Source organism: Pipistrellus kuhlii, unplaced genomic scaffold (assembly GCF_014108245.1).
Source record: "Pipistrellus kuhlii isolate mPipKuh1 unplaced genomic scaffold, mPipKuh1.p scaffold_m20_p_3, whole genome shotgun sequence".
Taxonomy (NCBI): Eukaryota; Metazoa; Chordata; class Mammalia; order Chiroptera; family Vespertilionidae; genus Pipistrellus; species Pipistrellus kuhlii.
The window spans coordinates 153200976-153213774 of NW_023425529.1; the positions used below are offsets into that span (position 1 = coordinate 153200976).

The 12799-nt window shown below is 40.1% G+C and overlaps 1 protein-coding gene across 4 annotated transcripts in view; it reads right to left on the bottom strand.

Annotated features, from left to right (window-relative positions):
• Positions 1 to 12799, bottom strand: part of FGF14 (fibroblast growth factor 14) — a 548196-nt gene that overhangs the window by 152970 nt on the left and 382427 nt on the right. The window contains exon 1 of one of the 4 annotated variants that reach the window (XM_036455996.2): positions 11254 to 11507. The exons of the other annotated variants lie outside the window; for them this stretch is intronic. Coding sequence (XP_036311889.1) covers positions 11254 to 11446 — 193 coding nt within the window. The 5' untranslated portion in view covers positions 11447 to 11507. Of the gene's footprint in view, positions 1 to 11253; positions 11508 to 12799 lie in introns of those variants that run through there. 4 annotated transcript variants of the gene reach the window in all.

A 12799-nucleotide genomic window follows, 5' to 3' on the forward strand; every position in this document is an offset into this window, starting at 1 on the left:
GAATAAGGATGAGGTAATTATTGAACAATCTAAGCCACAGAAATGATTAAGGCACTGATGGCATTTACTTATACAGAAAGATTGATAGAGTTAAACAATTGTAAGTTGGCCAAAAGGTAAGGAGGATAAGAAGCCATGAACAAATATTTAAAGGGCATACTGTAGCTAAGGCTAGGCAGAAATTATTTACAGAAATTAAAGAGATAAAACGAGCATGTTGCAGAAGAAGAAAAAAAAAGACATTAAGCAATAAGATTCTGACTGTTCTGAAGACTTTTTCATAAGGAAGAAAATTATTGGATTCTGAAGAAAACAAATAATTGCCCATCAAAAATTCAAGAGTTTCCCGAGAAAAAAAGACCATATTCATGGATTAACCACTGTATCTTGTAGTTACATATCACCCTGGAGAATCTAACCAGAAAAGATAACAGAACTTTCTCTAAAAATGTATTCTTAAACTCCAATTGCTAGCATTTCGGCATTTCTCATTCTTCAAAAGCTCTTTGTCATTCTGGCGTGAGACTTAAAAACATCAAAACCGCAAATGTGAAAAAGTTAACTTTTTTACCAAAGTTCATTATTAGGTACCTATATATAATAGGTTCATACATAAGAGAACGGCTTACTTAAAACCGAACATATCAATGAAAATTTTCCACATACAGAAAATAAACTATGTTAAATGGCCCTTCTTACATTTATGACTGTTTCTTTCTATATAATGCTTGAATTTGAGTGATATTTTTGATTTATCAAATAAACCAAATATTTTATTTTGTGGAAATGTCACCCAACCCCAATACAAATATGTACAATAAAAATAAAATTCTCCACAAGTAAGAAAACACTAAGTTTTGCCTTCTTTTTAAGAAGAGAGAAAGAAAAACATCCATTGGATGCTTTCTAATTCCTGTTTCCTGTACATCCCCTAATAGGGCAAACCAGCAATCCCTCCATGCATAGGATGATGTGCATGTCACGTGATGGCAATAATTAACATTAACATACTCAGAAACCCAGATATCTCATAAATATGAAAGGGTGATCACCTGTTTAGTGGGGTAAACAATATGTTAAAAGTAATTTGAAGGAAACCTCATGCACATTATTATACAAATTGCAAATGAATTGTGAAAAGTTGAATTCTAAACCCTATACAAGTAGGATAAGAGCTGAGACTAAACTTTTGGATTTGACCACTTGCAGGCCATTGGTGATCTCAACAAGACCAGCTTATTGTTGAAAGGTTCAAGGGAGGGCAAGAGATGGGAAATTGGAGATTCCTCTTTCAAGAAGTTTTGCCAATAAAAGACAGGTGGTTAATAGCTAGAGAGGAGTGGATGACCAAGAGGAGATTATTTTTTTCAAAATGGGATATATTACAGCATATTTGTATTTTATTATAATAAGACAGTGGGATATAAAAGATATATAATGCAGAATAGAAAAATTATTGAACTGATGTCCTTGAGTAGGAGAAAATGTTTAATATGAGGAGGTCTTCATCTTAAATAGGTATTCTAAGAGTTCATCCCAAGCTCAAAAAAAGTAGAAAAAAAAGAAAAAATCTGCAGGTAGGTTTGTAAAAGGACCTGCAGCATATGTGAAAATTTAGTTTTGATTATTTCTATTTTCTCGGAGAAATGGAAGAAAGGCCATATTTGATCATGGAGATGGGGGGGTGGGGTATGAGTTTTGAAGAGAAAAAAAGGTAAAAAAATAGCATCTACTAAAGTGGTGGCTGCAGGCATAATCGAGTCCTCTCTTCTTGAGAGTTAAGTTGGGAATCTTTACCCCAAATCAGAGAACTCAGGAAAGACTGTGGAGGAACAGGTGTGAACCTTTCTGGGGGAGGCCGAGGCTTGGCCCCAGTCAGGTGAGGGTGGATGGAGGGTTTCCTCTTGATCTCAAAGCACAACATGGATTCTGGGACCAAAAGTCAGAGACACATTCTGCTGGAGGACGTGCAGTTAGGAGGATGGTGAGAAGTGGGACAAGGTCCTGTGGGAGCAATAAATAGCCTTTTCACTAAGCTTATTTTTCCTTCTAAAACAAGACAAGCCAGCCACTGGAATCTTGCTGTTTGGCCCTCTGCTTTTCCCATCCTAAAAATAGGGGACCTTTTTTATACAACCCACAGAGAGGAGGGACTACCACACTGGTGCTGAGGGACCCAAGGGCTGCTGTGAGTCCCTGTTCCTTTCCAGAACCATCCATCCTTAGAAGAGCACAGAACCTGAGGGTCCTGGTCTTCTCTTATCATTCATAGAAGTATTTTAGTCAATATCCCAGGAAAGAACGTATATCAAAGCTAGAATGTGAAAATGACGTTAGTGGACCAATAATAAAATACAAGAAGCCTAATGGTGAGGAAAATGAATTCTCTCAACACTGCTTCCTGTTTTCTTCCTCATGTGCCCCCAGGGAAAACTACTGTATTGCTTAATTTCTGCATTTTTTCCTTTTACTTATGCACTTTTGGGCCTTTTTTTTTTTTTTTAAAGCTGGGAAAAAATACCGCCTCACAAACCTGAATTTGAAAAGAAACAGAAATGACCATGTGGGATTTGTCTCTGTCCAAACATCTTTTTATACAGATGGTTATCTCTCCTTGGTTTGTTTGGTCCTCTCCCTTGTGGGCTTGTGCTTGGGATCAAATCCTTCTGGCCTGTTGTGATTCTGAACATTTTACTTGAACCACAAGTGAATTTTTCTGGTGACTCAAATAAAAATAAAAGTATACCCAGGGTCCACTTGATTTTATTTTTTTATAGATTTAAAGTAGATTCAATTCATACATATGTGTTTTCTCTTTAGCCAAAATCAACTGTGTAGGTGAAGGCACCAAGTAGTTTGGCAGTTGAATTAACAAGTCGTTTTACTATGTAAGGTAACAAGAAAATAAAAGCCAGGTAAATCAAATAATGTATGACTAGATTTGTAAGGCTGTTCAATAGTAAAATATTAATCTGTGTGCAATTTCTAAAAAGTGTATAATACAGTTTACAAACAACTTAGATTTGACTTCATTATGTTTTCTGATATCAGTAGTATCCAGAACTTACTAGAAAAGGACTCTGAACCATGCATTAAATCAAAAGCAGCATAATAACATAGACTCTAGTATCTAGTTTTATAACAGTCTGTAACTTTTGTGATTAATGTAACACCTAGATGGTTTACTTGTACAATATGGTCAATAATGAATGTAACCAATAAGGTATCTTATTAGAAATGAGAAATGTCTGGAATACACAGTTATGAAAAATTAAAGAAAGACAACATGAAATTCATTATAAGCTAATGAAAGCACTCTAAATTAATCCTTTTCAGATTTTTGGGTCAATGCTGCAATTCATTATGGAGATAATAACAACATATCTCACATCCAAACACTTTTGGGGGAAAAGTTACAGTCCTAGGACAGAAAAGGCTTGGTAAAATTCAGCACTTTTTTGTCTCTACTCCCAAAGTCCACAAAAACGTCTCTACTTTTGAGACAGACCTTCTTACACTCTCAATTTAAAACAAAAACATAATAATACACTACAGCATATGTTGAACATTTACTTGCCTTGTGGTAACAGATATTCCATTAATTATGAGTTTACTGTGTCATGAGGAAATTGAGAGTGTAAAGTAGTGGGGGAAACAAGATTTAAGGATAGATAGATTGTTGTTTTATTTTTGTTTTGTTTGTTTTTTTAACTCTGATTTTGTCACTGGCTAGGTTTAAGTCTTCTGAAAAAACAAACTTTTTGAGCCTCAGTTTCCTTTGCTATGAAATAGTGATGAATCTCAACTAATTGAGATGATAAAAAACAATATGGCAATTGAGAAGTGGCTTTTGTTAAGAGCTGGTACTCTGGAGTCAGCCTGGCAACCTGAGTTTTAATCCCAGCCTCACTCGCTGAGGCAATTGGACAATTTATTCAATGGAGGGGGGGGCAGTATTCAGATTCCTTATTTATAAAATGGATGGATGGAGAATATTAGTGAATCATAGATTAATTTAATGTATCCATGGATGGTAGTGTAGTGTATCTACTGCATAAGTTTGTTGTGAGGATAAAAGAATATTCAATGGAACAAAGGCTGATACACAGTAAGTGTCATATAGACTAGTGGTTAAGCATATAATAAGTACTGAGTCAATTTTAGCCATTGGAATGTGCCCACTAATCTCAGCTCTCACTCTTTATCACTTCTGCAGTTTCTATATGGAAATCCTTTGAAATACAGGATTTTTCCTTTTAACTCAAAAAATGCTTGTGGAATGTTAATTATATACCAAGCACTGGTGAGACAATGACTTTTAAGTGGCTGTCCTCCATCTTCATACTATATGAATCCCTATTAAACTTGATATCTAGAACTATAAAAGCATAGGGTCAAACACATATTACACACACACACATATTTCAGACAATATAGCTTTATGAAAAGTCTTTTCCCTGAATGACAAAGTAGTCTTTAGCATAAGATATTTTTGTTAAGTGTCTGGATTTCTACTAACACTCCCTACTACTAGCCTCTCACTCCCAGTAATCAGTAGATTGTGACATATTTATGTAATCTGAGTGTCTTAAAATGAAAATTGAAATCATTATAAAAAATTTCTAAATCAGCTGTTTTCTAGTTATGCCAACAAGTGTGACTGACTAAATTGCATCAATCCCCCTAAAATAGTCTCTTATGTGTTTGACTATACCATTATGTTTTTGTTTGGGTTATGTTTTTGGTTTTTTAATTAAGTGCTAAAACAATAATATGAAAAAAACAAAACAAAACCATACAGCTAGAGGCCCAGTGCATAATAATTCATGCACTGGAGGGGGTCCTCAGCTCGGCCTGCCCCCTCTCACAGCCCTGGAGCCCTCAGGGGCAGGAGGTGGTCCGGCAATCAGGGGAAGGTAATGCCTCATCAGTCGGCCCTTGTTACCTGAGCCTCGGCAGCTCTGGGCAGCTAGGCAGCTGCCATCTGAGGCTTGCCTGCATCTCAGGTGTAAGCTGGGCAGCCACCATCTTGCCTGTGCCTCGGGCTGGCCCTGGGTGGCTGGAAGGCTAAGGGACTGGGGGACTCTGGAGGTAGTCATGCAGAGTGACCAGACTCGCCTGGGGGCAGGCCCAGCCTTGCTGTGCGCCTGCCACACCAGCAGGGCTGAGGGAACTGGGTGCCATCATCTTGTGGTTGTGGGTGCCACTATCTTTGAGGGCAGGGCAGTCAATTAGTGTATTCTCTCCTTATTGACTGTGGGTGCCGCCATCTTTGCAATGGTGTGAGGATCAATTAGCATATTCCTTCTTTATTAGCTAGAGTTGGTATTATCAAAACACACAGTCATTTTTGGCTAAAGTTCCTCACTATTTTGGGAGAAATTAATATAAAGCATACTTAGAAAGAAACCTAGATTTCCATAACTAAATGAAGAAATAAGATTAAAAAATATTTCATCTACATTTTCCTATAAGTTTCTGCCAATATTTTTAAGTTAAGTAAATAAAACTTAGAATACATCATTTTACATTGAAGGGAGGGAGATTCATGTGTATTTGGGGGAAAAAATCTTATGGTAGCATTATTTATTTATTTATTTATTTATTTAAAATATATTTTATTGATTTTTACAGAGAGGAAGGGAGAGAGACAGAGAGCTAGAAATGTCAATGAGAGAGAAACATCGATCAGCTGCCTCTTGCACACCCCCTACTGCGGATGTGCCCGCAACCAACGTACATGCCCCTCACCGGAATCGAACCCGGGACCCTTCAGTCCGCAGACCAATGCTCTACCACTGAGCCAAACCGGTTTCAGCTTATGGTAGCATTATTTAAAATTAAATAATTTTTTAATAATAATTTAAAATTAATTTTAAAATTATTAACAGAAAAACAGAATTTAGGGGCCAAACACAGAACTATACTAATAATTCTACTCATCCTATATAATAAAGAGCTAATATGCTAATTAGACAGGACAGCGGAATGACCTTCTGGAACAACCTTCTGGAATGACCAGGGCATGAGGCCGTGGGCCCATGAGGCAGCCAGGGCTACAAGAGCCTAGCCCCTTGCACAGATTTTGTGCATTGATCCTCCAGTTTGAAATAGAAAGTGAAACCTGTGACTAATACTGGCAATCAGGAGAGTGGCTTTGGAGGAGTTTGTTCTTCTAAAATCTTATATTAAGAGATGTCAAAGGATATCTTCACCAGCTAGCTAGCAATACTATTTTCTCAATATATGTAAACTCCATTCAGTCTCTGGATCTGACACAATCCCAAGTAAGCCATCTTACTTAACTTAACAATGTACTTAACCTACTAGCTATCTTAAAGATTCATTTTACTTATCACACCACTTCTAAAGTTATTGCACCTCTGTGGCATTAACCATTTCAGATGCCTGTAGAAGATGTGGAATGCTGAAATCATGAAAAGTAACCCTCAAAAAATATACATAAGCAAGCAAGGACAGCATCTCTAAAAATCTTTTAACATTATTTTATTTACCAGTATTCTCATAAAGTCCCTCACTTAGAAACCCTGCATTTAACAAAATATCCTTGTTTCTAAAAAATGGACATTTCAATTTAGAAAAACTATAATTTTGTCTTACCCTTAATACTACTAACAAACAATACAACTCTGTTTATCAAAAGGTTAGCAACAGGTATTATCAAAGAATATAGAAGATGCCCACAAATTGGCCTTGCTTAAAAAGCTAAACAATACACTTCCCAAAGAAAAGAAGCGTGATCCTTTGGGGAAAAATATCATCTTGTTTTATTTTTACCTAACCAGACAAAAAATCCATTTGGCCTTTGTATTTTCACATGGTAATAGCTCGGCAGGAGTGGCACAAAGAAAGATGGCTTTTTGAAGACTCTCTGCTGTTGATTATTCTCTGAGAGGTGGGCAAGTACTGCCTTCCTTCTCCAGTACTTTATAGGAAGGAAGACCATTTTTTTTTTCTAAGGATAGCTGATGAGTTTCATTAGCACACTGGAGCAAAGCAGTTTTGTTTTTATTGGTGTGATGCATTTGTGCTTTTCATAGTACAAAATAACTTGAAAACAAATGACACATGATACCACGGTTCCTATACAGTAGCCCAAACAAGCAGATTGCAAAAAGCAACTGCATTAGCCATACTGAAGATTCTGAAAGGTTATTATTTTATAGGTAATGGAGGTTCTTGCTCAGTTTAAAAACTCACAATAAAAATGTAACACTTTAGGATAACACGTTCATTAGCCATCATTGAATGCAGTTTCTATTTTAGTTTCATTTCTTGTTAGAATTCAAATAATAAAACTATTGCTTGTTGCCTTGTGCCTTCTTTCTTTAGCTAATTTAGCATATAGCTAAATATATATTATTATTAATTAACTCTTAAAATGAGGTTGGTCTTATTCTTGCATTTTTAGAATAACTTCCAACTCTATAATCACTTCCTAATTCTTTAAAAATGGGATAAATTGCATAGGTTTATATTTAGAGAAAGTAAAAAGATATAAAAGTTTTAGAAGTATATTTCTAAAATGGCCCACTGTGGTTCAAGGACTTGTTTTTTAGCTTTTCACCTGTTGACCTTTCTTAATCACTTCAATTCAGGATTAATGGTGAGTGTCTAGAATCTAGAGCATGGCAGACATGCTATCAATATTTGAGAGTCTATAAAATGCAGGTAACATAGACTTGTTCTTAACTACAACCTATTGAAAATATATGCTGGGTTAAACAGCATTAGTGAGGTATAAAATGCCACAGGAGTATTATTTTTACTTATCTTCAATGAGAAAATAGTTCTCAGAGGAGATGGCCTTTTGTCCAAGCTTTAAGAAATGTGGATAATTTCAACAGGTGAAGATGGAAGGCAGGAGAGTCTATGCACAAAATAAAGCACAAACAAAAGCACAGGGATCTGCAATCATGTGGCTAATTAGGGGAATCTGAATTGTGCTTGGACCAAGTAGTCAGGGGAAAGATAGAGAGAGATGAATATGCAAAAGTGGGATGGAGTCATGGTGCCCACACAACCACAAAATGTCACCTTGGAAACTCCTGCCCTTTATAAATACAAAATGGTAAAACTGGAACAAAAACCACTCTTCTATAGGGGCAGAAGGTGATCAGAGTGGGGGATAGGGCTCTACCCAAAAGGGTATAAGTGAATATGTCATACTGTTCACATTGATTTAATTGCTACTTAAAGAAGCATTAAAAATAAGAAAAAAACTCTACACATAAGAAATGTATATTACCCTTCCCATACTGACAAAATATGAACTTACTTTACTCTTTTATTCCATTTGTCAAAATGTAAAATGTATTTGTATTTGCATGTCAAAATGTAAACTTCAGTCAAAATGTAAAATTCAGCCAAAACGGACTATGATATAAGATGAAAGTGTACTTAGTTTCCACACCTCCTTTGCTTCTCCTAACAGGCTAAGATTTTTGCCACATCATGGTCTTCACACATACACACACATTACTCTTGAAATCTTTATATCCATCTCAGAGGTTAGCCCTCAACCTGGTACTCTCAATGTGGCCCATCTGAACTCATGGATCTCTACCTCAGCCCTCTTTATGCTTTACAGGACTTTGAGTTTTGTGACTCCTTCATTACCCCAGATTTGTAAGCTCCATGATGGAAGGAACTCCATCTGTTCTATTCACTGCTCTACCTATAATACCTGAAACAGACCTGACATATCATAAAGATTCAATAACTATTTGTCAAATTAATAATTTTCAAACATGAAGATACAGTGTTGTCACACCTAAAAATTGTATCTTTAAATTTACAAAATAGATTTTTAAAAATTTCTTGGGTGATACCTATGCAAAGAATGAGTATTGGAGGAAAAGATAAATGTGAATAAAAATATTTTCAAGTGTATTTAATAAAACATTGAAATAATTATATATAATATAAATTCATATAAGTATATTAATATGTAACTTACATACTATAAACTTCAAATATTTCTCTTGCTTAAATTAAAAATAAAAAATAATTTATTTCCAATACCCAAGTGATATAACTATATTTTTCTTCACTAACTGATATATTTATTTATATATAAGAAATATAAAGAGGATAAAAAAGAGGTTCTGATGAAATGTCCTTCCACCTATCTTATTTTCCATTCTTCCATAAAAAAATAAGATAGTAAAAGTGACCTCAAGTATATTTTTCTTATAGATCATTGAGGCATGTATATCACTTTTAACTCATGAATACCAAGGGTGCAATTGAAATGGTGAAACAGACTACTGGAGAGCTCAGCTGTCTTACTATATCTGAAAAAAAGTATAATCCCATTTTAAAACTTTAAAGTGTAAAACAAACCATCCATCACTCAATAGGACACAAAACATTTACTGTATGTACTTATAAAATAATCTACTGGTTGTGTATTTAAAGAAACACACAATATGTTTTAATCATTGTTTATATTAAAATAGCCTTATCTAGAAGGGAATATGTTTGTTTGCTTCAAGTAGATGGCAAATTTGTAGCTCTCCCTGCTGAGAACCGTGTTCTAAAAGATAATCTGATGAAATAAGGGGAGAAGCAAACACTTTAAGCTACGATAATGAGACCCTCCATGAATCAAAAATATTTTAGTCAAGTGGGTCTTCCAATACAAAGTTTTGTTGGATAAAGCTCTAAGCTAAGGTGAAAAATTAAAATCTATTTTTAATAGCTTCTACACTGTTCTAAAAATATTGTCCCCAAAAACCTGATCTAAAAGTAATATATTTATTAATTTTTAAATTTTCTTCTTAAAAGATTTACTTTTGTATAATTATTACATTCGTATAATTTTATCTCCCTTAACTCGGCCACTGTTATATTTCTCAAATTTTTTTAAGCTTCATTCTAAGAGCAAGTAACCTCCAATGTCTTATTGTGACAATAGGTACTGTCCTTGAAAAATACTTAGCTTAGCCTTTAAAAAAAAAAAAAAAGAAAAGAGCATTAAAACTTTTGGTCATAAATCTGTATCTGTGTGGCACCCTCACATAGATCCATATTGATAACATTTGCCTCTCTTCTCCCATCTTTGGAACAACAGGACATTTAAAACAAATACAGCTGGGAACGGAGAATACAATGTGCCAGGCAAACATATACTCCTATTAACGTAAATATATCCTTTGGTGTTTCCTGACAAGCCCACACAGTTATGAAAAGCAAGCAATCCCCATTTTTTTCCCACAGAACACCCCACAGGCTCTCAAAGCAGCCGCCCCTAGCAACTGGAGATGAACAAAAGCCGCTGGGCTCCGGCTCCTCGGTGAGTTGCTTTCTCAGACCCTGACATTTCAAAGGTAGCGAAAGAAGGTCATGCTGGGCACTAGCTAGTTCTACATTTCTAAGCCATAGTATGGGCAGCGACCCTTGTCTTCTGAAGTGTAGTAACTGCTTGGCTTGCCTCACGTAATTGGCAAGTCCTTGAATTAAAACCTATACATAGGAGGGAGGATGTGTACTTGGCCAATCCTCTATTGAAGACTCCTTCTTCCTTAGTCCTGCGCCCCTCTCTGAAAATTGACTCAGGGGCTTGGGAGTGCTCAGTGCCGCAGGTGAGGCAGCTTTCCCCAAATCCCAACTGAATGAGCCTTTAGTTCACACACACATGTACACCTTCACACACTTCTCTCACTCACACCAGCCCCTGCGGAGGGCACCATGGGGATCACCCCATTGCATGCAGGTCTAGAAGCCAAGGAGGTTTCCAGACAACCTGGGGAACCCACTGAGGTCACACACACACACACACACACACACACACACACACACACACACACACATTCCTCACACCCCCCAATCCTAATGAAAGCAGCCAGCGCAACCCCACGGGTGGCAGAGACCTTTGCTCAGTGCTCTGAAGTCAGACTGTATCCCGGTGGGGAAAACCCAGCCCCTCCGAGGACAATGCTGGGCTCTGGAACCCAGCTGGAAGGAGACTCCAGAGGCAGCAGGCAGAGCGGGCCAACTTGCGGGTTCCGGGCGGCGGGGCTACAGGTTGCCTGGGAGCAGGTTCCCAGCTCCCTGGTCAGAAGGCGCTCAGAGCGCGGCTGAGGGAGACTCGGGGAGGAGGTGGGGAAGACCGGGAGGCTAATGGGGAGAGAGAAGGGGAAGCCCCAGAGAGAGGTCCATGCAGGTGGGGGGGTGAAGGGGGAGATCCGAGGGCGCACCACCCAAACAAGTGACCCACACAGCACAGACCTTGGCGCCGCAACCTGCGCTTCTTGAGCCCGAAGATGCGCACTTTGGAGAAAATATCCACCAGGTTGCCATTGCAGAGCCCGCGGTTCTTGCTGGGGCTGCTCCGCCTCCTGCTGGCGGAAGGCCGGTCCCAGTGCTGCTCCCGAGCCTGCCGCCTCTGGCGGATCAAGCCGCTGGCGATGGCCGCAGCCATGGTGGCTGGGGACCGGGTCCGGAGGAGGCGGAGGGCAGAGGGGAGGAGAGGGGAGGCGGCGCGGACCCCGGCTCACCCTCGGGGAAGCCGATGGGGAGAGCCGGAGGGAACTGGAGACGGGTAGGGGCTCTCAGTCCCGCCTGGGACCCATGGTCCTCTCCAAGGGTCGCGGGGCCAGGTGCGCAGATGCGCCCTGGGCGCGGCGGCGCCGGGGCGAACCCGAGGAGCCCGGGGTCCGTGGGGTCCGCAGGCTTCGGGCTGCGCTGGAGCCGGGGGTGGGCTTTGGGCTGCGACCGCAGCGGTCAGCACACGCCGCCGCCGGAGGAGCCCTCGCGGGGACCGCCACCGCCACTCGAGCCGCCTGGTTGCCCTGCCCACCTCCTCGGCGGGCGGTGGCACTCGCCGCCTTCTTCCAGGCACTGGAGGGAGGCGGGTCCCGGCCGCCGGGACCCGGCGAGTCCTCCGATCGGTCGGTGTGCTACTCCAGGAGGACTCAGCTTCTGGATGGAGCTGCCCCGCGTCCGGTGCCGCCGCCGCCGCCGGCGCAGCCGCCGCCGCCGCCCGCTCCCGGGTTCTGCCGATGATTGTCAAGTGCTTTGGAAATCAGCATCTGGAGAAAGCAATCTTCTCCTGGAGGATCGCTAATCAAAGCGCGTCGTGGCCATCCGCTACCCCCACCTCACGTCCCCCTCCTCCTTTCAGGAATAACAACAATAATAATAATAAAGTATGCATATGTAATACTATGTTTACAAAAAATAGTATTAGCAACAAAGACAGCTGAAATGGATTGACTGCAAGAGGTGTGATGCTGAGAGTCTGAGCCAAAGCCGATGGAACTGAAGGAATTGTCGCCGCGCTTTTTCTTAGATCAAACTCATAGGTTTTCCCAGGCGTCTGTGGCCTAGCTGGGGCTTCTGGGTCTCCTGGTTCACAGAAAACTCTGAGCTTCGTGGAAGGGTGAGATGGTTTCTGCCCTCCCTGATGATCCCTCCTCCGGCACCACAGCCACCCCACCCAGGGAAGGAGGAGGAGGAGGAAGCAGAGAGGCTGGGAGGGAGGAGAGTGTGTCTTGAGGAGGGAGGCGCCTCCAGTCTTTACCTAGTCCACCCAAACTTGCTGCACTCTGCCTTCTGCTGCCCGGAAGGGTAGGCTTGTTATTTTTTGAAAAGGCAACAGCGGGAGCAAAAAGGAGGGAGGAGGGGAAGGTGAGAAGATGGGGCAAAAGTGACGAAGATCCCTTTCAAGATCTGCTCTCCCGCACCTAGAGGGAGAGACACAGCCCCCTGTGGTTGCTACAAAACAGCAACTGGATAGGATTAAAAAGTCTAAGGAAAACTGAAGAAGTCACAG